Source organism: Scleropages formosus, chromosome 9, assembly GCF_900964775.1.
Source record: "Scleropages formosus chromosome 9, fSclFor1.1, whole genome shotgun sequence".
Taxonomy (NCBI): Eukaryota; Metazoa; Chordata; class Actinopteri; order Osteoglossiformes; family Osteoglossidae; genus Scleropages; species Scleropages formosus.
This window is the reverse complement of record NC_041814.1, coordinates 6,691,720-6,716,957: the sequence shown is the minus strand read 5'-3', so window position 1 is coordinate 6,716,957 and position 25,238 is coordinate 6,691,720. Positions and strand designations below refer to the sequence as shown.

Below are 25,238 nucleotides of genomic sequence, written 5' to 3'. Positions count from 1 at the left end.
GGAAGTCGCTGTGGAGTGTCTGCTAAAGAACAATGTTTGAAAGGTATCCGACTTTATCCCCTCCAGACAATATAGACAAATTTTATTGGTATTGTAGAGAGCATTAAGTGTACAGCTGGTAGTGTAGTGGTTAGAGTTGCTGCCTTTGGACCCAAAGGTCACAGGTTCAAATCTCCAGCTGTAATACCTTTGAGGAAGGTACTTACCCTAAATTGCTCTAGTAAAAATTACCCAGCTGTAAAAATGGGTAAATAATTTTAAGTACATTAACATTGTAAGTCAGCTAAATGAATAAATGTGTACTGTTAATCACTTAAAACACAATCCTGCAAAGCCAGAGTAATAAAAGGGAGGAAAAAAAAAAAAAACCCCTTCTGATATTTAGCAAAATGTGAAAAATATTGTTGAGTTAGGTACTGCAGCTGTTTCCATATTCAGAGAAGTTGTAAGCCAACAGATTTTTGCTCCAGGTAGCTATGTCTGAGCGAGAGGTGACTGATTTCTCCTCTTCCTTTTGCTGATGCGGTTTGTATGTTGTGCTTTTGGAAAGCTGCACTGGACCAGCCCTTTGCTTTTGCTGCTCCCTCAAGTTATGCCAGCTATTTTTCAACAAGCTTGGCCAAACTCTGACGCAGGTCATTCAGGTCAAAGATCTTGACGTCCAGGACGTCGATGACCCTCTGCACCTCGCTCTCAGTCCGGCTGCGCTCCTCCAGGGAGGCGGCGAGCGTCTGCTCTGCCTTCTCCACCTGTCGCTCCAGCTCCATGTTCCGCATCTCCACATGCTAGATGACCGGGAACAACAACAGGGAAGGACTCTCAGATTCCATTTCCACATTTGTGGCAGTCTGTAGGGACACATTTTGCAGTGGCTTTGCAGCCACACGACCCATAGCAGCATTTGTGCTCCATCATTCAGGCTTGAACAGCTTTTCAAAACCTAGACTACAGTAGCATGGCTTCACCAGTATAGAACTTTGTTCAAACACCGAGAAAAAACTAAATGTAATACTTCTGTACATGCAACTATAGACCACTGATCAGAACAGGGGAGAAAAGAAAATGCTGCTACATACAGGCTACAGAATGTAAGATTTGTTGGGACAACACTGTCCTACCCTGAAACCAAGGTGGCCACAGAGAAAACACTGCAGAACCATAACCTTTCACTAAACTTTACATTTACTGTCAAAGAAGTCTTTAATATGTTATTAATATTAGTGTGCCAGTTACACAGTGTGTGTGTTCCACTGATGTATGGATGAGTGACCCATTGTAAGTAGTGTATCTAGCAGTGTAAGTCACCTTGGTGAATGAGGTGTATGGGCTCGTAACACTATATAGAGTTCACTGGAAGTCACTTTTCTCCAAAGTGTCTGCTGAATAAATAAATGTAATATGTACAACAGTGAAAAAGAAAATGTGTATAGAACCAAACAGCAAACTATCTAAACGTGTGACTTCAGACCTTTTACCCTGGAGTGCAGACAGTTACAGGAACGGCTTTTTCTTACAGCTGTCTCTCTTGCTAACTCCGCCGAGGGATTCCGTCGGGGTCTCCTGCCGGTCCGAAGCCCGGATAAAGGAGGAGGATTGGGCATGGGGCTAGCGACTCCATCCCGTAAAAAACCCACACCGCTACAGAAACGCCAACAAGTACTCAAGACATCTCAGAGAGATGCCTGAAAAGCCCTTGTTGACGGCCTATGCCCCAAGAGGGGTAGTAGGCATAAGTAATTAAGTAAGTGTCTCTTGCTAAAAAATAAATGTGAGTAGAACAAATGGCAAAGGCCCAAAGAAAAAGCAAGATTTCATTTACCAGACCAAAAAAAAAAAAAAAAAACTGCAGAGAGGGCTCAATAACTGGTTCTTAGCAAAACCTCTGATACAGCATGAAGTTTTTCTCTTAAGAGAAAACAGCCGTTCGAAAGCTGTTTCATTACTGTATCGACTGCTCTGTTGGACTTGGGTCAGTCTGTGCTCCGGAGGCCTGAATCCACATGGATCTCACCTGTAGTCTGCGGATGGCCTCCTCCCGCTCCTTCTCCAGCTTCTGCACTCCGGATTTCTTGCTCTGCAAAATGCAGATTTCCTGGAAGACAAGCACAGTGGCTGCTTCATTGATTCATCATCATTTGCTGTTAATTTATATGTACAGTTATTCATTAAGCTGATGTTTTTTTCCAAAGTGACTTACAACATTAATCTACCTACAATTGTCCACCCATTTATACAGCTGGGTAATTTTTACCAGAGCAATTTTAGGGTAAATACCTTGCTCAGAGGTTCTACAGTAGAAGGTGTGAGATTTGAACCTACAACCTCTAGGTCCAAGGCAGTAGCTCTAACCACTACACTGCCAGCCATCCCCTGGGATTTTTTTCCAAGTGCATGACAGTTCTCTTTCCTCCCAGGAAAAGTTTAGGGGGTCTAGGAAAGCTGGACCTGGAGCCCTGTATCTACCATCACTGTGTGGGAATTTAAAAAATAAATCAGTTCCTGAACTGCACTTTACTTTTTGCCTTCATTCCTACCCAAGTGAAGCAAATGACAGAATAGTTGATACCATTTTGAATAAATCATTTTGTTCCTGTGGCACAGATGAAAACACTACACGGGCTTTTTATATTTGGTAAGGTTTGAACTCTCAGTCACTAGGTAGCTTTCTCTAGAAAAGAAGCAGGCCTACAGAAAAAAGCCCCTTGTTGTTAAAGGAGTCAGATTTTCTCAACATCACCTGTGCCGAAGATCAATCCAGTAACTTTCAAGTAACTGTCTTATTAACTGAATATTTTCTAGCATGTCCACTGGGTTTTTCGCTGTGTCCTCACCTCATCTTTCTCTCTGAGCAGGGCCTCCAGCTCTTGCAGAGACTGGGTCAGTTCTTCTTTTGTACTATCACTCGAACCCTGTTGACCTCCCTGTGCCTCCAGCTCAGCCACCTAAAGAAAAAGAAATACAGATCGCTGCGCAAAAAACAGACCAGCCCCATGTGATACGGGCGTATCAGCAAACGGCTCTAAACCGGTATAATTAAGGCCAGAGAGCAGGCTTGACAGCACACATTGATTTTAAATACACGACAAGTTCCCAGCTAAGTTTGGTGTTGCGAAAGCATTTGTTTTTCTACCTGCTAATGTAGTCACTGCCGATCGTTTAGACTCAACCACCCCAGCTCCACTGTTGCCATGAGGTCCCTGTATGTGTGCTCCTCCGACACACTTCCCCTGCCAAATCGATTGCTCTCTACAAGCCGCACTGCTGGGAACGCCTGGCAGAGACAGGAGGAGCGGAGCTCAGCTCACTGCCGGCAACAGCAACCTGTAGGTGCTCAGCAGGTCACTAAGAGGAACTGATGTAGCTGTAAGTCAAAGAGCCACGGGCAGCTGGAACCCCTCTCCTGAGCCTGGTAGAACCACATCAAGTTGTTCTTGGCAACAGAAGTCCCACATCAGCTGGCTAGTGGCTCAGGCTAGGGTCAGGGCTACAAGATCCACAGTTACATTGATCACCTCTGGATGATCCATTTTCATAAAGGCAAGCTTCCTCGTTCGTAAAACTCAGCGAGGATCATCTCACGGAAAATACACAGGAAGGAAGCAAAAAAGCAAAAGAAGAGAGCCGCTAATCTGTTGCCTCTGTGCCTGGAATACTTGTGTGAGCCTTAGACCATCTGTCCCACAGCAGACAGGAGTCTCTCCAGAGTGGACACGTCACAATATAGGACTCCATGTCACCAGATCACCGTGACACTGTGGAAACCACGAGAACTGCTGCTAGTAGGCAGGATATCCAAAAGAACACAAACCACAAGACACAGACACCTCTCCAGAGCCTGAGGGATAGGAGGACAACCTCGGGAACACTTTGTAAGACGCTGAAGACCACTGTGACGTTCAGATACAATGCTCTTCTAAAACACACATTGAGGACATAGCGCCGAAGAACACAGATGAAGCACAAAGAAGCTTACCTCATCACTCATCACATTAGGGACCATGGTTTAAAATGTTCTAAGCGCACATACTCCAGACCGTCTCTCTAAAAAAAAAAAAAAACCCTGTTCCGGGATAAGAATGCATGTGCTCCCGAAGTCGCCGTCTTCCGCAGCGCAGATCAACACACAAGACACCATGGTGATCAGGCACTTCATCGCAATGTCACTTCACCCCAATAATGCAAATAAAAAAAGAGCCAATCTAAAAAGGGTCTGAGAGTCTTCAGAGAAACTGGCTTATTTTAAACTGGGGGGGAGGGGAAAGAAAAATTTTTTTAAAAAAAAGAAAAACTAAACTATTTGTTGCCAGCTCCCTGTGGTAATTTTTCATGTCTGCTAACTAGGGCACAGGAAGTAGGATATCACTGTCCCAAAAACCCTCCATCTTTCACTCCCAGGAGACGTGAACTACTTCCAACCACCTGGTCAACACCGTCGCAAAGCGCAAGCAGATAGGAAGGAATGTCCTCAGGTCTGTTAGAAGAACACAAATCTGTGGATTCTACTTTAGGTGAGAGAGAAAGTTATTCCAATTCAAGTTGTCACCAACTCAACTAATTACTGGTGAAACACGGTTACAGAAAATTAACTATTCATACATCATTCAGACTGCGAGTCAAACAAAGTCATTTCTTATAAACCAGAGCAAAGGATAGGGTGCGGGTGGATAATTATTTTGCTGTGTAATCATAACGTGACAAATGGAGAACATACACTGACCTAAATCAGGCATGGAGGAGCTCAGCGCTGCTACGCCTCAAACGAAGGGTTGCCATGGACAAGTAATTACCATCACAGTAATTGCCTTCAGCAAAACTACATGTCAACTCCTGCATCGTCAAGAGATTGACAGGAGAGTCTCCTGGTACAAGACACTCTCCCCTCATCGTGTCAGAAAGTACTCTGTGGTATCCTCGGCAGCTGGACCCCGCAGTTTGAGACGTGGTGGAAGAACCCAATGGAGGGAGCCAGAGGTGGCTCTCACCTGATCACGTAGCCTCTCCGTCTCCACTTGATAGGCGGCCAGTTGCTTCTTCCACTGCTCCACATTGGCGCTGGCCTCCTGCAGCGCCGCCACCAGCTTGGCGTTACTGTCCTGCAGGGTGAACAGCTCCGCCTCCAAGTTCATCTCACAGATGGACCTGCAGATCAACAATGGGAGCTTGACAGGAAGTCCTGCCACCAAAGGACAATGGCTCCATATTACATGGGAAGTTCTACAACACATTTGTCCCTTGACTAATGTAGCCCTCCAGATTCTCAGAAACTGCTGGCCTGAATAATGTGATGACAATAATATGACATGGTTAAATTATCCTTTGTTAATACACCAAGTTTAAAACTTTGAGAGAGACTTTCATAGAAATTCAGCAATCAAGCAAAATTCCACTAGCACTGGTGAAGGAAAACACACTATAACATTTAATCAAGTGCTAATTCTTTGTTTTAGCCCACATATGCACAGTGACAAACTGAACTGGATGCCACCCGTGCTGAACGAAGCCACTCGACTGGCACCGAGGGTCCAGGTAACAGTTACCATTGGAACTGTGTAACCACGAGGGCGCATCACACACCCGGGTTTGGCTTCAGTTTCCACAAGTCCCCTGTCTCTCTGACTATGTTGTGACGGTCACCAAAAATCACACGTATCAATTACAGCAGTAAGTAGTGTAGAGAATAGTGTGGGGGAAGTTGTCCAGCCTTCTAGCCATTTACTGATGCATCATAGCAACCGAATTACAAAATCATCATTAGATGCAATACCACACAGCTTTTGTGGACTAGACAAAATGAGAGGTGTAACCTTTCACGTGAGGCGGCATAGAGAGAGCCCGCTCTATTGCGGTGGGCGTGGAGCAAGGGCAGGGTGACAGGCCAGTCAGCACCAATCTATAATGTGCATGTGAATCGGCGCATTGCAGAGACTGCTTGTCCGGTATGAGCCCAGGTTCGTTGGCTCACACACAGCATCACAGGGGTTCGAGGAATAACAGGTCCACATAAAACAGGTCAGAATGAAGTGCTTGACGGGGGACTAAAGACTTAACTGAAGTGCTGGAAAAAGTGGAAAGTACTGCAGTTTGTGTGATGGTATTAATAATTGAGGCAAACAGACAAAACCTGTAATAAATAATGAAGAAAAAAGGAATAAAAGTTCTATGTCTAAGGGGTAGAACTCATTTTGAGATTTTAAGGGGGAGCTCTCAGATTAGCATGAAGAAGGAAGATGGGACAAAAAAAATAGATCCTCTGCTCTGCTTCTCAGGCTGCGTTGATACAATTCCAAATGTCAATATCATACATTATTAGGGCAGCAGATAGTGCAGTGGTTAAGGACACATCCTTGCCCTTAAGGAAAGTAGTTGATCTTGAATTGAAAAAACACTGGACTGTAAAAACAGGTGATTCCCACCTCCAGCTATAGAACCCTTGAGCGAGATACTTACCCTAAATTGCTCCAGTAAAATTACCCAGCTGTATAAATGGGTAATTGTAAGTAGCTTAACACTAAGTCGCTTTGGAGAAGTGTCCGCTAAATGAATAAATGTAAAATTGGCACTTTGCTTTGTACCAATCCTTTGCTAAATAATATACTAAAGCTATACTAGAATTACACCATGTCAAGACAGAAGAACAGTAGAAATGCTGTATATCCTTTTTCTCAGTGCCTTCCATTCAATACCTTTTATTTTTACAACTTAACATAGCATAGAATGAACTTGTTTCATTACTACATACATGATCTAATTTCATATTTCACATTTCAGCTACGTGCACATCTCATTCTACGGCACTCTTGTGACAGCCAGATGAGGTCTGTATGCAGTCAGACGAGGAAAAAAGGGCTATAGTTTGCATTCGTAACGTAATTTAACATGTTACTCACAGTCCCATGCATCTAAGCCCTATTAGCAGCACTGTTGTCCAAGAAAAACAATGAAAATTGTTGGAAGTTGTCGGACAAAGCAGGCAGACCGCAGCCAAGACTGCTACAGCAGAATAACACCGCTGCATTTTAAAAGTTAAGCAACGTACAAATGTGATCAAACGGTAACAATAAACAGAAACTTGTAGTGCTGTTAAAAGCACAACGCAGGGTGCCTTACCCCTCCGAGAGCATCTTTCTCACACGCTCCTTCTCGGAGGAAAGCTCTGTGTCTGCGCTCTTGCTGCGGAACAGCTTGTCCTCCCCAGGCCCGTTGACGGAGAGCATCGGGGGCGTCTGCCGCTCTTCCGATAGGTCCTGGAGGGCACAAAGAGGGACAATGCAGAATCCAAGCCCTGAGAGCAATGCCCAGCCTTTCATGTTTCACAGGGGACAAACAGTTGCTCCCAAAGCTCTCTTATAAAGAGTACTTAAACACAAACATTGTAAAAAAATCATTTAAAGCTATATATTTTAAAAAGTATTTCCTTATAGACAAGGATGTTGAACTCGCAGCCCAAGGCTGCATGTGGCCTGTAGGAAAATTAGTAAAATGATGAATATGTACTATACCTACTATAAAATACTATACATTTATAAATTAAATGATAATTCAGTTACAGCTACACACACACACACACACACACACACACACACACACACACGAACACACACTGCACCTAAATAAATTAAAAATTGTTTTTATTTCTTAGACATTTAAGATTCAATAGGTCACTCACTATGACTTTTATGTACGTGACCGTTGAACAAGTTCACAGTAGTGATCGTAGTGCTTGGCCAAAAAGGTTATATACCCCTTATTTAAGATGATAACAAGCCAAAGTTATATGGCACCTGCCAAGCAATGCTGACCGGAGAGGAGCGCGGTTAAAACTCCTTAATGCTCGACAGACCTTACGGCCCCTGGGTGGGCTGCAGCACTCCATACTGTCTTCTGGTCACAGTTTGCCTCACATCCTTTACCTTAGCACTACTATACTAGTGTAACAGAATCACAACGGTTCCAACTGGAACTCACATTGTGAACATTCTCTTTGAACCTTGCTTTTTACACCTGAGCAGTTGAGAGAATTTCTAATGGAACAGAAAGCAGATCTTTTTTAAAAAAAAAGAAAAAAAAAAAGGGGGCATGGGGGGGAGAGAACTGTGACGGGGTACAAAGGTTGTGTAAAAGGATACCAAAATAACTTGGGCTTCTACTGATTTTTTTAAAAAGAATTTCTGGTTCACACAGAGACGTGTGTATCATTCCAGCCAGGCAAAGTTGGTTCATCCCCAGTGTGAACTGACTGCCTGAGATGCTCACATGGCAGACTGTTACATCTGAAAGCTGGGGGCAACACAGCTCCTCATCTGCCAGCTGGGTTTAGGTTTTTAGAGTGGTACAGACCTCTCTGCTCTCACAGTCCCTTTTCCATCTACCTCTGCGGACAATCAGGGGAACTGCAGACCCCACAGACTACGACCTGGCAAACACACCACTGTGGACACTGCACAGTCTCCAGCCCTTCGCTTCTGATAGAGTTAACACTATTTTTAGACTTACATGTGCAATGAACCCTTTTCATATGCATCTGCACACCACCCCGCTCAGATTGCATGCTACACCAAGCAAGAGAGCAATGAGGAGTGTGTGACCAGCAGTAAGTCATCATTAGCAATGCTCAAACAGTGATGATACACACACACATACATCTCAGACATAAATGTGTGTGTGTGTGTGTATATATATATACACACACACACACACGCACACACACGCACACACGCACACACGCACACACAAGCGGGGAATATGCTGGACAGTGAAAATGCTGCAGTAGAACAAATCAAAAATCACTGCAAAGAAAAACTGAAAGAACTCACTTCTGCCTTAATTCATTCCGGAATGCATTTAATATATTTAACAGCATTAAATAGCTGCTGTACTATAAAAAAAGATTTCATACTGTTCTTAAACCACATAAACACACAACCATTTGTGTGTGTATATATGGGAAAATGAATAAAGGTTTTCGAGGGCTATCTGTATCCTACCTCAAATACCCCACCAGTTCTGACACAGCTCTCTTTCTGCTGTGGTACGGTACTACGCAGGGGTTGTACAAGCAAAGCATTCATTTTTAAAGCGTTACATACACTCAGAAAAGCCTGTATTATTTATCTAGCTCAAACTGTGTTGTCTCTCCGCAGGGGTTTCTTACTACAGAGTTAGAAGCCAAGAACCCTACCAGCCTTCCCATCTCTAAGGATTAAGAGCTGAAAAAGCAAAAAGTGACTTTGAACTTGCAATGTACAAAATCAAAATTCAAAATAAGGTATCCTTTAAAATAAAATGGCCAGAGGAAGAAGCTAAGGAGAAAGAGATAAGTCCACCACATTCAGTGGCTTCTGAGCAGTAAACAATAAATTATAAATATTACGGATCATGCATAACTAATGAGATATTTTGTATTTCATACCTTCCCCTAACATTTTATTAAGCAGTTTTCATCTTAAAGATGACTACAGCTATAACACAACAGCAAATGCAGCACAGTGGGAATAAACCATGACTGTTTTGTCACTACTAGCAATGATTAATACTAAACAATCAATAACATGTAAAAAATTATATGGCTTTCTATATAAAAACCTAGTTATGAAAGAAAAAAAAATGCTCGAAGCTTGCTCACCTGAGAGAGCTATAGGGGAAGAAATCCCAAGTGTTGGCAGTATGGCAAAACACAGCAGCAAACAAAGGAAAAAAAAACATGCTGTCAGTGTTAAATATCATTATTCTGTTGAAAATTCTTGTATTATAAACTGCATCAGATGTGCATATTGTGGAATTAAAGTAAGAGAGAGTGCAACTATCATACTCAAGATGATGAGTTCTTAACTTATATTCATGTCAAGTTAAAGGCAAACAATGACAAAAAGTATCAATATCGATTCCAAATTAAATTAAGACCTTCACCTGAAAGCTTTCAATGATTCAAGCACTAAAGTATTAAAAACAGAACCACTCATGTATATACAGGGTATTTAATAATTTCTCAATCTACCTTAAGTCTGTTTTAATATTTTTGTAATAGCAGTTTTCAGCTGCTAACCAAAGTCACCAAGGGTTTAAGATCCAGTCAAGTTTAATATAAATAACTGTCCTAAACAAGCCGACCCATATGGACCTTCCATATGGGCGCCAAGCTGATTCAGAGAAAGAGTCAGTCACGTTTTTTTTGTAACATGATAGTAATGCTCTAATGCTCAGGAAAGGCCAAGCTGCCCCGGAGAGCAGTTCCAGAATAAGACCCATAACTATGGTGCAGCTTATTCCTCCGGGTGGCTGAGTACACAGTTAGCGACACAACGTGAGGGAGGCTTATGAAGCGGTTGCTTATAACGGTCCCTGGTGGTGGACAGTCATCCATGCAAGTGCCATACACTGCGCTCCTGCAAAAATGGAGTCACGTGGGCCTTCCCGCCATAGGTATAAGATGCAGAGATGACCCCATTTTTCATAGGGTCGACCAGCTACGTTGAACTGTTCTTCCTTCCCCAAGTATGATGAATCTGCTTCATGCATTTACAAAGCTTACACACCTGGGCATAACTCATAAGCCAAATTAACGTAAATGCAGCCTCAAAAACCTTTTGTACTAGCCCAAAATACGGGAGTACCTGCACTACTGCAATATATAGAAAATTCTAAATATGTATCTAAATGCTGACCCTTTGACTGACCAGGATCCACTCACAGCATGGAAAGTACATAAACATTGCCTTGTGTTCTTGCAGTTTTGTTAAACATCCATTGCAGAAATACTGAAACTGCATGGGACAAACGATACATTTATTTTCTAAAATGGATTAAGGCAGGTATTATATTATACAAAGTAATGAAAGAACAACATTGCATCAGTGGATATTCAACTCCTTGTTCTGTGACAAGGAGACAAAACAGAAGCTACTGAACCATGGAAAAGAAATTTGTTAACAGTTTGCTTGAATCATTTTTTGCATGGTTTCTGAAATTCAGGTGATTTAACAGTTCTATTCATGAGCTCATTTTGGTTGCAGCTAGAATTGTACTGTGGACCAAATTAAAAAATTAAAAGCAACATGTCAGATAGAAAAGGTTATTTGTTACAACTAGCAGGTTTTTTTAATTTGCCTTTACCCCTTTTTGTGAATGACTCACCAATGACACTTCATATGGCCATGTGTCAAAACAACAAGATAATACATTTACATGTATTCATTTGGCAGACGCTTTTCTCCAAAGCAACGTACATCTCAGCAAAAATACAATTTGTGCATTACAAGAAGAGAAACAGACATAGCTGCAGACATGTGATTAAGTAAAGTTTGTTTTTTCCCCCCACTATATGAACCAATGCTCACACGAGTAGCTGCACAGAACTCAGAATATCGATGAATCCTGATCACCTTCCTACAATTTTTTTTTTTTGAGATACAAACACTGACGTACTGTACATTACAGCAGTAGCTGTGTAAAAGGCTTATCTGGGGATGATCTTAAAGTTATAGTGCATGAACATTTACACTATACACAAACTACATAACGAGTACAGATGCTCCTTGACTTACGATGGTTTGACTTAACAATGGTTAGCTGGTGACAGACATTCAGTAGAAACCGTACTTTGAATTCTGAAGTTAGATTTCATTCCCGGGCGAGCGATACGCTGAGCGATACTCTCTTGTGATGCTGGGCAGCGGCAGAGATGTCACGGAGAGGTGTGTATTAGGTGTAGTAAATGCATTTTCGACTTACGATGGGTTTCACAGAACGTAACCCCATCGTAAGTTGGAGATCACGTGCATCTACATAATACATGTGCATCATTTATACCAGGGACATCAAGAACACACACACACCATAGATTTTTTTTTTTTTTTAAATTTAGGACTTCAGTAAACTGTCGAGTACCCAAATCAACATATTGTCACCCAGAATTTTAAAAATAACATACCTGAAAACATTTGACTCCTAATATCCCATATTCAGAAATCATCAGATCTTGGGGGACTCTGCACCACTTGGTACTCTCATATTTTCATAAAATATATTTTAGCTTTGAAGAAAGCAGGAATCATGCATGTGATCTAACAATGTGCAGCTGTCAACTTACAGTCGATGTAGCCGTTTCATTATTACAGTGGACGGCTGAAGAGGAAAGAAATTAAACCTCTTTTAGCCATTAATTTGCTGAATGATATGGGAAACTCAAGCAAGACAGGAAAGCAGAATTTCTTCCAAAAGCAGGTGGGCATTTCTCAGAACACCAACTGCATGCCCCTTCCATGTGATTTGTTTTATACATAAACAAGGATCTGCCTCGCTGTTGGCTCCTTTACCAGAGCTCCCTTGGCGACTATCTGAACACTCCCCTGCTGTCGCTTTCACTACATACTACTGCAGCAATTAAAAAAAAAAAAAAAAAAAACTGATAAAAGCTTGAGCACATACTAGTTTACAACTTCAATGTTTTGTGTTATAAAAGTGCAATTCAAAATAAGATTTTAATCACAAAAAAATGTCAACCTTTGAAATTCATGAATGTTAAATTTTGTACCTTTCTCTTTAATTCATCTCTAAAATACATAGGGTAATTTCAGAAGTCAAATTTGTAATTATTTTGCCAGTACTGAGAATATAACTTGTTTCATGGATGACTAAATGTTCCTACCACCACTTAAGTTTGGAAAAGTACTGCTGTGAAATTAAAAAATGGCTTTACAAAACCTGAATGGACAGGCCATTATAAGACAGAAACAGTCTAATTTCTTAGAGGATTCTGGTATCTCTGGCATGTAAATCTAAAAACTGAGGTGAAGCAGCAGTTACAACTTGCAGTAAGGAGCCATTTACACCTCGAGCAAGGACAGAGGGCACAGTGTGATCACTTGAGCAATGTCCTACATTTTGCCCTAGAACTTTTGAGATGAATGAACCACCAGCTGATCCCTGCTCTCAGCCCACCTCCCCTCCACTGCCTCATTCCCCAAGGTTTTCCTGGCTTTAAACAGTTATTTTTGCTCACACACACACACACACACACACACACACACACACACACACACCTCTCTATGTCCTGCTTCCAATTCAATAGCGTATTGAGAACTTGGGTAGGGCATGTCATAGGATCAGGGCCATAAAACATTACTCATAAGACAGGAAAACAAAAGTTGCTGTCAGAACTGAAATCATACTGCATGTCTACTAAACATGGAGAGTGAACTCTAAAAAGGCCTGCAAGGTTTCAACGTAAGTGCTGTGAGCCGATGGTTTCAGCTCGAGCTCACCTGTGGGGCTGCGATGCTAAGGCCAGGATTGCTCAGTTCAAATTTCTCCTGTGACTTCTCCCTCGCAAGACGTGCAGCCTCCTTGACCTCCTTGAAGCGTTCTGAGAACTAGATTGGACGAAATGGGAGCCCTCTGCATCGTGAGCACAAGCATAACAACTGATTTCTGGAGCGTAATGTTATGCAGCAGGTGGTACCTGGTGTAGCTGCTGCTCCGTGGCAAAGCCGAGCCCGTACACCGTATTGGCCCTGCTGTCTGCCCACTGGCCAAACTTTTGGGAGGTCTTGGTGAAGGTCATATTGGGTGTGACTGTGCTGTTGATAATGGCCTGCAGAATGGTTGTACAAAGGACCAGGGACAGAAGGGAAAAAAAAAAAAAAAAAAAAAAATAGTTTAAAAACACACAAGACGACGACACCTCTTTCCAACACCTTACTTCCAGCTTCTCCAGTGTGTCCTTAGGTAAATTAGCATAAACCCATTACGACAGTATATTTACAAAACACTGTAAGAAGCATTTAAACTACAGAAGACACAAAAGAGGTGTGTATTCTCATCTATTCCTTTGTAAAAACAGCAGCTCTGCGTCAGGCAATTACGTACACCTTTTCTTCAGTCCATCTCACTCATACAGCGAAGCTGATAAAAAGACAATGGGAGACCATTATATTACTCCAGCTGAAACTTAAAAGCTCTCCAAGAAGAGATCATGTACAAAGACACATGTTGCACCATTATGTAAGATGGTACAAAGAGAGTATGCCACACCAATTTTGTAAAAACAGGGTTGACGGAATTGAGGTAGCAGGAAATAACAAAATGTTCTCTGCAAGGCTGAGCCACTTTCTTTCTTACTGCATTTCCCAAAAGGTTACTAACCATTTCTGATTTGCCAGATCTTATACAACAATGCTTCTTCTTACAAGAGGTAGCAAACCTCATAAAAGTATAATCCCAATCCTTACAGAGAAATATACTTGTTCCAACATACATACTTTCTTCTAGGCCTAAACAAATCAGTATAAACAGTACAGGAAAACAAGATGACACAAGAAACCCAACAGGGATTTTGTTTTATAAATAACCAGGGCATATTAGGGCTTAAAACAACATCATTGCTATTAATCTAAACGAATTCCAATGCCCGGGTTTAAAGAACAGGCAGCGTTTCTCAAAACAAGGTCTGCGAAGGATCACAGCCGTTAAATATTTGCATCAGGGTCGTCACTGCTGACACTGACTGGTGAAAAGCGCAGGACAGGTGGTCATTATTATAGCACCCACTGGCTCCAGCATAATGAGCTCAGAAGCAAGGAAGCTGACTTGAGATCCTGCTCCAAAAAAAGAAGTTACAAAATGTGTTCGCTGTCCAACACAAGTCACCAAAGAGCCAGGGGACCCAGCTCTTGTCTCTACAGCAGTAACGGTAACAGTGACAACTGAAAACAGATGGATGCACATGGAGAGACCCTTTGCTACACCTTGGTGCCTCCCACACTGATGATGCGGTAGACATTCCTGCTGGCGTCGTAGAAGAAGGACACTGTGACAGCATGCTTGCTGGCAGGGATCCAGTTGCGCTTGGTTGCCGGGTCAATCTGGAAGACGTGAGCCCTGGCACTGAAAATGGGCTGCTCCCTGGGGAGAGACACAGGACAACATTTAATGCACGACGGCTGCATCTGCTGAGGCCAAAAAGCAACCTCTGAGAGACTCGAGCTCAGCTTTAATGAATAATGCGGCTTGCTGCGTGGACCGAATGGGCCCCTCAGTGTGGGATTCTTTATTCCTGTTATTGGATCATTGAGAGACTTGCAAGAGGCTTCTCTCAATCCCCAAGTGGAAGCAATCCTTGAGTATTAAATCTATTTGTATTGCTTTCCGGATATTACACTTTAATGGAGTTGTACGATAAACTAAGGGAATACACAGTACAGACAAAAGCTGCATTAAAGCAGTGAAATCAAGATATTCGACAGAAGTTAAACTTACCCTTACAAAAAATATTTGTGTGTCCTATTCTAGATTTTTCAAAGAAAAAGAAGAAATCCCATAAAACGTCTATTTATTACACATATGTTCATTTAAATCACACAGGATTTCTAGATACTAGATACCCTTTTGAGAAAACAAATCTCATACAAATCTTTAACCCAGCATGGCATCTCCCCGTGGCATCAACCCAGTTATTGAAGAGAAACTGGATCTCATTAAACCCTGGAAATACTTCACTCATTTGTCGTAGCTTTTCAAACGGCCGGAGTACATCTCAGCGTGGAGAGGAAGCCAACGCTCTCAAGAGAGTGCAGTTGAAAAATTTAAGCGCCTCAAATGGCTTTCCCCATTCAGAATAGGGTAGGAAGGAAAAGCAAGGACAGAGTATGCAGTGCATCTACAAAAACCTCATGGGGGTTTCCCATGAACTGCAAGCCTGTTTGAGGAACTAACAACCACTTTCAGATACCTGGTTGATTGCAGCAGTACCAGGACCTGCTGGTGCAAATGGAATTGAAACAACAGCAATATCGCAAAAATTTCATTTCAACCCAGTCTGACACTTATTACTTCCTGCCAGTTATATTGTTTGTGTAAGTGAAACAAAGAACTTTCCTGTTAATCCTGCTTTTTCATGTGGTTTTACAGCCCCTTTTGCTACAGCTCACTGACTTCTAGTCCAGTGAAGACAGCTGGCTCTCACTGAGATTGAACAGATTCATCTCATCACATCTCATACAGTCATTAACTCATTTAGTGCCATAATTAATCGGAAGTCTTAATTGTAACTGACAATATTTTGGTACACTTTGTTTATCGATAAAATGTCTAAGGAAAGACTGCAAGCTAACTAATCACAATGGCACTGAAATGATTGGGGTGATGTAACTAAGAACATATTCATTAGCTACTTCCCAGAGGGACAGCAACTTGTCAAAAATGTCTGCATTGATATCTGAAGTCATCTGGATTAATTACTTTGCAATTTTTATTTTAATTATATCTTATTTAATTTAAAATACCACACTGAGATAATGACCTACTCAATGAGCACTAACAGCATGCAAGATGATAAAAAAGGAAACGCGTTTCATGAACACAACGTCCTTCCCATGTCTGCTTTGATGAGAGATATGAGCCATTTGAACCCGGTCTGTCACTGACTGGAGACAACCCAAAGGAAGTTCCCTGCCAGGACAGGGAGAGATGGGGGGGGGTACAAATGTCCAGCTGGCACATTCTGCGCAGCCCTGGAGTATCAAGGCCTCTTGGGAAAGTCAGAATGTCACACATAATTAACCCCTGGTGGAGATCGCACCTTCATTCGCCTCCTCCAGCTGACAGCGTCTCCTAGTAACTCTGCAAATGTTTTTATAACATTTTAAAAGCAAATGTCAGTGCACTTCATGTACTGTAGCTCTTGCCCAAAATTTTCCTGAAAAACTGGCATCCTGTGAAAATGCTTTTATTTGTGAGGAAGGTCTTAATCAAACCAGTCAAGACTGCAGTAAGGTACATGAGGAGGAAAAAAAATGAGAATTTAAAAATACAGGAACACTGGCAAAGGTAAGGCAATATCTGGCAAGGTACTTTACCTTCTGTAAGCAACACATTTTCACAGCACCGATGTTAGAAATGGCATGCCAGGGAACTGTTAAAGCACAAAGCCTGGAATACAGACGCTTCCCTCATGTAATTAACAGCCTTTCACAAGAATGTGGATTTGCCCTGCCAATATAATTTGTACCCTAACATTTGTATAACAAGTGTCAACTCACACTTACAAAGAAAATCTCAAGAACAGAAACTTCAACTCAAAATACAACCCTCTGAGACACTGAGCACATCTCAAGGGGAGCAGCCTCCCCTCCAAGTGTGGCATGGCTTCTCCCACACATCTCAGCTGCCCGGTTGATGTGTGCCTGCTCATAAGCAAGTCAGAAATCTCGTGAATTCTTCTTTGTAATAATAATGGTCCTGCAGCAAAAAGTGCAAAAATATTTTGTAAAGCTAAAAAAGCAAAGAGAAGCCATTCTGCTTCCTTAAATTTCAGGTAATAAAATTAACTGCCTTGAAAGGTAAGATCACTATGAATGACTATCTGATTTCATTTACTGTTATCACAAGTAATACTTTACAAATAGTTCAGCAGAGGGATGTCACCTGCCTTACGAGTGATTACGGTAATTTTGAGAATGGCCTCATTGGTAGTGCTAAAACAATCCTTTTGCATAGCTCATTTAAAGCAGCTTATCATAAGGTTGAAAATACAAGATACAGATCTTTACAATAAAGCAAATAAATGTACAAATGATAAAGAACAAAATTTAACAAAATTACAGCACTGCAAAAATTACAAAAAACTAATTGCCTAAATCCATCCATAATTAATTACTACTTGAGCACTGCAACCCTGCATTGAACTGGAGCTTATCCCAGAAGGACAGGCTGTTACACACACTCAATCACTGACACATATACACAAAGAGCAATTTAGAGTCACCCCTTCACATGAAACATACACCTTTAGAGTGAGGGAGGTAACAAGAAATTAAGAGGCAAAGGTGATAGAAGCACACAAATATTTCATATGTATGTATATAAGCTATTTTGAATATGAGGCTCTTGAATTTAAAGGTGTCCAAAGTAGTTCTCTAAGATTCTGGGCTTGGTTTCGAATTCGAGTTCCTTAGTGTCTGTACAAAGAACATCTCAGATGCTTCTGCTACCAACCCAGCATCTTCCCTTGTCCACAATGCATTACATTACACTTCCATTTTCTGTTTGTGAGCTAATAATTTAAGTTCATTACACAGTTATGAATTCTTAATTGATTCTTTGACACTACCTGAGGGGAGAAAAAAATATATTTGGAAAGTCAAAGCATTATGGACATTCTGGAAGTGCTGTCCTCGGCTAACAGTCCTCAATATCCCTCTAACAATGCTGAAATACAAAATGGGCAAGGTTCATGTCACACTAAAAGAAAAAAAACTGTAAACAATACTGTACAGTCCACATTCCATGTCCACAGTCAGGGTGGAGAGCCAAATGAAACAAGGACGAGAGCTGCCTTTGTTCTTGTTTGCAATTTGCTTCGCCTGAATATCATGGGGCACATGAGGTTTTGAGGGTGTTTTGCTCAGGCCATTGTAACTACTACACTGTGACTTGCAGATGATGTGGTTCTGTTGGCCCATCACACCATAATCTCTGGGGTGCACCAGAGCAGTCTGCAGCCAAGGTCTGCACCTCTAAATCTGGGGACATGACTTTCTCCTGGAAAACAGTTCTTTCCTCATTTAGGAAAAAGCTGCCTCAGGTGAAGGAGCAGGTCATGGATTTTAGGTAGTGATCAAAGAAAAAGACCAAGATGAACATGGTAGAAATCAAGCTCTTGGCCTCGCACTCATGGACAAGATTTAGTAGAAGTAGTGCTGCTTCTCCAACCAAACAGGAGACATCTGAAGTACTTTGGGTATGCACTGAGAATACCCCCATGCACCTAGCATGGGAGATGTTCCAGATATGCCACCCCATAAGGAGATTCTGGGGCAAACCCTCAACATGCTGAGAGACTTTATGTCTCCACCAGCCTAGAAATAAACAAATGCCTCTGGGGGGAGTCAGAGCTTTTCTATAAAACGAATGACCTGTCCTACTCATCATGTTGCCACTGTTACCCTCACCAGGACAAGTGGTTTTAGAAAATGTAAATATGAGTAAATACTATACTGACAAGCAAACACACATACTATTTGACATGACAAATTTGTCAACTTAAAATAAACAATTGTCAGAAATGCAAATGTATCATCAGCATGAGCAAAATTATTCTGTTTAATAGTCCAAACAACACTGTAATTAAGATAAGAACCCAAACAAGTCCTCAATTAAATCTCTATCATGCAATACAGTTGATAACTATTTGTTATCTTCAACTCTTTAATTGCCCCTGTACGTGCATCACATTCTTGACCCACTTATGATTCACCTTACCGAGTAACTGACCCACTGAGACACAGGGATAATGGCAGGACCCCCATAAGGACAACTTTGAACTCACAGAGCCAAAAGACAAAGGCCTGTTACATGGCAACCCATTACTAGAGTACCAGGAAGGTGCCATGGACCAGAGCACCCAGAATGACTAGAAAACGTGAAACTGGATTTGGTGAAGTACTAACACACATCTGTGTGTTGTTGCTCTTCACTGAGGCTCACAACTGTGGGGTTTTCACCTCTGTGCTCACAGTCTTCTGGTGGCTTTATTTACTTACTGGAAAAGAAATCTAATCAGCTCATATGTGTGTGTAAAAAAAAAAAAAGGAATATAATGTAGCAGAACAGGAGCGCAGTGATTTAAGCACTGCAATCATCTACCGTTAAGAACTACATTAAAGCCCTGCAGCAAGGATTATTTGTCGCAGTTTGAGAAGTGACGGTGAGTGCTGTCCTGAGGCCACAGGGCCCCAGACCAGACTAGCAGTGTGTTAGTTAAGGTCCTGATTCCTGTGCTCCACAGAGTCAGACGACCTCTGTACGCATGCTTCCAACCAGTACCAAACTGATCAACGTAACACTGCACAACAAAATGCTGCAAACAGCATCTGGGAGGATGGATACCAAGGGAACCTAATTTGCAGGAGAAAGAGTGCTTACAACTATCATGTGGCAGATGAGAAGTGCTCAGCATATTAACGGGTCCCATGTTATATACCTTGGAAAAGAATTCTGAAAGTATGTCTGTCTGACTTTGGATTAAACATTGATGCTAAACAGTTCAAAGAAGAGTGGATATATACAGAAGGCCCAGATCATACAGCAAGGAGGAAAAAAGAAAAGTTTTGTTAAATAAAGCATGATGATTTCCTCCCATGTCTATATCTCTAAAAGCCATATCAAGCACAGCTCTGTAAGCAAAGACTGAGGCTTCAACAGAGACACCGACCACCACACAGAAGGGGGTCTCACAGAAAATCCTAAAACACACTGCCTTTCAGAAATCAACCTTAGAATGCTTTGGTCAAATTAGCCTGAAGCTGGGAAGGGTACAAAAAACAGCTGGCAATAGTAAATTCCTATATTTATACTTTAACAACCCATGATGAATATTTCAGTCTTTCCATATAAAAGGGATTAATCATTAATGAGTAACACATCTGAAGGCCAGCCCTGTTCCACTGTTTGAAAACTGTGCTTTTTGAAATTAATAAAAGCTGTGGTTTGGGTCTGAGAATTTAGGTATAATAAAGCAGTGTCAAGCTTTTCCCAAAAATAAATAAATAAATGTACACCCCAGTACAGCTACTGTTTTCAAATGACAACACATTTCCTGACTTTACTCTTCCTTTCCCTAAGGACCAACTATGAAAAATGTAACATCTTAATATTTAATATAAGTTCTACAAACAGAAGTCACAAACCACAGTTTTCAGAAAGACATACATACATACACCTATACAGATACACAGGTTCTGTCAGTACCTTTCTCTGTGTTGCGGATACATAATTACAGGACAGGTAAGGTTCCTTTTCTGTAAAAGAAGGAAAAAAAAGAAGAAAATGGTAGGTAACACATTAAACGCTGCCATGATGAGACTGTTAATAAGCACAAACATGAAGTAGACATACAGATTTAGTTTTTTGAAGAATGCAAATTAGCTGAAAATGCAATATCTTGTTGGGTTACTGCATACTGTTCATACTAATGACAAATACAAGGTTATCCAACATATTTATAGAGGATAACAATGACTGCTGGGTCTAGATATGGCAGGGGATGGCATGGGGTGCTGTGGACTCTGGACGGCTAACATAATGCCGACTACTGGCGGACAGTCTAGGGGCTCCAGGTGATCTACGCACAGCAAACCAAATGAGGAAAAAAAGGTGACATTTTAGTAAACAGCAGCACTGTGATAACACTTCTGTGGTTGGAGACACTAGATCAGTACAGTACACAGCAAGTATTAGCGTGACATGGGTGCACTTCTTGTGCTGGTGAGAACCATAGCACTTGCTATTGGTACGCACTGTTCAGCAAAGTGTTAAAGCAGCCAAAGGACAGGGATTTTATCATAAGCTAGCCATACAGCCATAACAAAATGGTTATGATGAAGGTTCTCTGCATCATCAGAGAATAGCCAAGTTATTCTGAGCACATTATTAGATGGGCAAAATTTCTGGCATGGCTGTGTTTTTGATATGCTGAGCGTTGAAGGACAGGCAATGAATCACATGGCCACGATCAGGTCAAGCGTTACTGCTTGTCTGTCCAAGTTATAACTCATATTTTGTACTCTGTTTTAAACAAACAACTGGGCAATGCTCTGATGTCTGTTTAGGAGAGGAAAAAACCGGAAGATATCCTTATGTCTTTATGGTAGTGTTCCATACTCAGAATATCTTCCTATGGATTCCCTGAGACACTGAACTAACAGTAGTAAGACTTTCATCACCAAAGGGGTGAAGGCATGATTTCGCATACTTCTAACTCACCTTCCCTCACTTTGTTCAGACCGCATTGCACAGATGAGCAGCTCTGACATCTCTTTCCTTTATTATTTCAAAGACAGGTCACCTTTAGCCAACAAAACCAACGTCATTCATTGGCCAATATCTAATATGGCCCATATCAGAAGTACTGAAAGAAAGGAATGACCTTGTGATTTTTGATTTTAACAAAATAACACCAGCGAATGAATAAAGAATAGCAAGGTGAACTGGAAAGGGTACTGTAATATGTCTGAAAAGCACACTTTTCAGTCTAAAATGATTTCTTCGGAAACCTGCTGAATTCAGAAAAGTAGCTGGAGTAGCTTTTGTGTCTAAGAAAGCGACACGGTAATATTCTGATAATATTCTGCTGCATTTGTAAAAGAAGATCTGCAGAAGACATTGTCAGTGTGACAAGAACACAATGTGTGCGCTGTACAGCAGTGCCTATATGAGGGAGGTGATAGATCGAAATGAGCAGATCGGAACAAATGCCTGATACGAAATGTCAGTCTCTTACCAGCAGCCATGCATGTGGAGTACAAGAAAAATGCATGCAGCACACTGGTTATAAATGGAATTTGGAACTCAAGATGTCAACCAAAAAGCATAGTAAGGAACTGTATCATGAATATGCATTCTTCATTTCTCTACATAAAGTACAAAATGTTTGTTGCCTTACATTACTTCCCCACCTGAGCAAGTGAGCAACTATTAATTTCAGTTTTAATGCTATTCATTTTTCATTATATTCTATTGCACACCTCTCATTACTTACAATGTCACATTGTCCCCCCAAATAAGTAATCCTCCTGAGTATCATTTACCCTGGCAGCAGTATCATTGTATTAAAATCATTTCCACATTCAAAGCCATCAGACAAAAACAATGAATCATTTTTTTTTTTTTTTTAAATTTTCCCAGGCTGGATATTTATGGAAAGTTAAGAATTGTAAATCAACCACATTGTTTTTTTTAATCTAATTCATGCTGAAGTAATAAGTGTGATAGGCAGCAGAATACACAGAAAATTAAAGTTTGAGCCGTCTCACATGTCTGCCAGTAAAAACCCACCTAGTGAAACAGCCTCAGGATTTTAAACCTTGAAGGTGTATCATTTTCGACAGTCAGTGTAAATAAAGCGCACTACTTCTATATATTACTGTATTATTTCTATATACACACACACACACACATTTTCAGAACCGCTTGTCCCATACGGGGTCACGGGGAACCGGAGCCTAACCCGGCAACTCAGGGCGTAAGGCTGAAGGGGGAGGGGGACGCACCCAGGACGGGACGCCAGTCCGTCGCAAGGCACCCCAAGCAGGACTCGAACCCCAGACCCACCGGAGAGCAGGACTGTGGTCCAACCCACTGCGCCACCGCATCCCCCTTTTCTCTATATATATACACACACATATAGAAATCCAGTGTTCCTGAAAACAAAGGCATATTTTCACTATAATCTATTAAAACAGTTTATCGTAAAGAGATTGCTTACAGTATACTCTGACAGTACTATAGTACTTACTGCTATTTACAGTGCTGCTTGAAAGTATGTGAAGGCTTTGTGTTCCTTAATTTTACCACAAAATGGTTATTTAATAAGAAGCAATGTTTCTCATCTGACATAACAGATATATAATGACAAATTGTCTACATGTTCCTTTACTAAAGGAATTCGTGATGTGTCGAAAAAACAAGTAGAGCAGCAGGTCAGGTGCAAAAGTAAGCGAACCCCAAGTTGCACTGGACTGGTTAAACCAAGTAGGTAAGTAGTACCATGAGTGTAAATTATAGTCATTTACTCATTTTATACGTTTTTTTTTTTTTTTTTTTACATTTAACCTTTATTAATATTTTATGTAGAAATAACGACCATTTATATATTATAGGGGTTCACATACTTTCAAGCACCAGCACTGTACTGTACTGTACATGACAGTTCCCTTGGCACTGACTATACACTTCCAAGTGACATAACGCTCTTTGCTCAACTTTGCGGAACTTAAGGGTGTCGGTTGTCCTCAAGTCCTCTGCAAGTTTTTACTAAACTGTGCGTTTTGTATGAATCAGTTCACAACCACTTTCGCTCAAAAACGGCCTGCCGCCAGTCCTAGTAGCCTAGTCCACACGGCACGGCTCCGCTGCTCCGTTTACTTCTAATTTAAATTCTAATCTAAGACGTCCGTAAACATTCGCGCTGTTTTTTTTTTTAAATTCGCTTTTTTCCCCACACTAACACCACTGCGCATTCAAAGGCAACGAGGCTTATGAGCTACACTTTGGAAAAGTTCAATGAAAACCGCTCGTTCTTTACACGCCCGACTCGAGAAGGTTCTGCGCGCTGCTCACACGTAGCCGACATCACAACGCGATGCAATCTGACTCAGCAAAGCCTTTCGAACGGCACATCAATAGGCTACCGCTCGCTTCCAGCGCTGGTATCTGTGAGTCCCCCCCCCACCTGGGGAATTCAATTGTGAAGAAGAACAAAGTGTCACTCAGATGCGGGATGCCGGAGTGTTGCTCGCTTATCCCCCCAGGAGCTCGAGCCCAACTTGCCCAGGCAGTGCTGAAGCGACGAGACACAGAGGCCCCGCTGCTCTGGACCCGCTCGCCCCCACTGGGGCTGTGGGGGCGCCAACTCACCCCATTCCGGCCGCAGTCCCGCTCCCTTCGTTCGCCACTGCGATCCGAGCACAGTTGTTTCCAGGGACAATAGATTATTACAAACTAGTACTTTACTTCTTTCCCGTTTTTCCTGGAGCTGGGCCACTGCAAAGAGGAGATTAAAAAAACCGTCGGAAATTCCGCCGTGAAGCGCTCTTCAATCAATGCCTGGGCTTGATGAGAAGGACAGAAACTGATTTTCTGTAACGAATCCTGAGCTGCGGCCCTTCACACGCGTTCTTAGTGCCCGGTTTGCGGTTTTTTCCTACAGGACACTGAGCCTGGAGCGCCGTCTTTGTCCGCAAACAGTCACAGTGCCTCCCGCGCGCCTCGTCCCTGCGGCTCGGCTCCGCTCCGCTGACCGCCCCCTTTAACCCGCTGAGTCACACGAGCGCTGCGTCCACACGGAGGACACACTCGCGGACACGAGCAGCGCGTCCACTGCGCCTTGTCGTCTCCGCAGCAAGCGCTCCGCACTTTGAGCAAAGTGCTGTTTTCCAACCCCGACAACAGCTGAGCCAAGAGCACCTTCTGTCATTCACACGTTCGGCCTATTAACGCTCTCTCACGCCACCTGCTGCTCGCAGCGTGTACTAACACACCGCCACATGTTTGCGTAAAATACCGTCTAACAGAGTACAGTACTGTACTTCACAACTTCAGGTGAAGAAGGATGGTGACGGGGAACATTCATGATGTCTCCATAAACTGGAAAAACAAAGTTGTGCCGCTGTATTGGGGTATACTGGATACTGGATTTTAAAACAAAGGCATGGATTTGTGTCAGTTTCCATTCTTCTGGTATTATA

General features: G+C 42.0%; 1 protein-coding gene across 2 annotated transcripts; it reads right to left on the bottom strand.

Moving 5' to 3' along the window:
* Nucleotides 1-254: 254 nt before the first annotated feature.
* On the bottom strand, nucleotides 255-24,708 carry LOC108930503 (homer protein homolog 3-like). Of its 2 annotated transcripts, XM_029255194.1 has the most exons (11): nucleotides 24,409-24,708; nucleotides 20,743-20,792; nucleotides 14,742-14,898; nucleotides 13,457-13,588; nucleotides 13,260-13,367; nucleotides 9,623-9,631; nucleotides 7,108-7,244; nucleotides 4,983-5,139; nucleotides 2,832-2,942; nucleotides 2,012-2,092; nucleotides 255-785 (listed from the first exon to the last, which is right to left on the bottom strand). In XM_029255194.1, the coding sequence occupies exons 2-11, from the start codon at nucleotides 20,763-20,765 to the stop codon at nucleotides 600-602; spliced, it is 1,101 nt and encodes a 366-aa protein (XP_029111027.1). In that variant the 5' UTR covers nucleotides 20,766-20,792; nucleotides 24,409-24,708; the 3' UTR covers nucleotides 255-599. The 2 variants fall into 2 exon arrangements, with proteins under 2 accessions (XP_029111027.1, XP_018601297.2); XM_018745781.2 differs by lacking the exon at nucleotides 9,623-9,631.
* Between the last annotated feature and the right edge of the window lie 530 nt (nucleotides 24,709-25,238).

Coding starts and splice junctions, on each gene's coding strand:
- LOC108930503 (XM_029255194.1), bottom strand. CDS start 20,765: ATGTATCCGCAACACAGAGAAAG. Junction 13,589..14,741: donor TCAGTGTGGGAGGCACCAAG/GTGTAGCAAAGG, acceptor ACCATTCTGCAG/GCCATTATCAACAGCACAGT. Junction 13,368..13,456: donor CGGAGCAGCAGCTACACCAG/GTACCACCTGCT, acceptor CGTCCAATCTAG/TTCTCAGAACGCTTCAAGGA.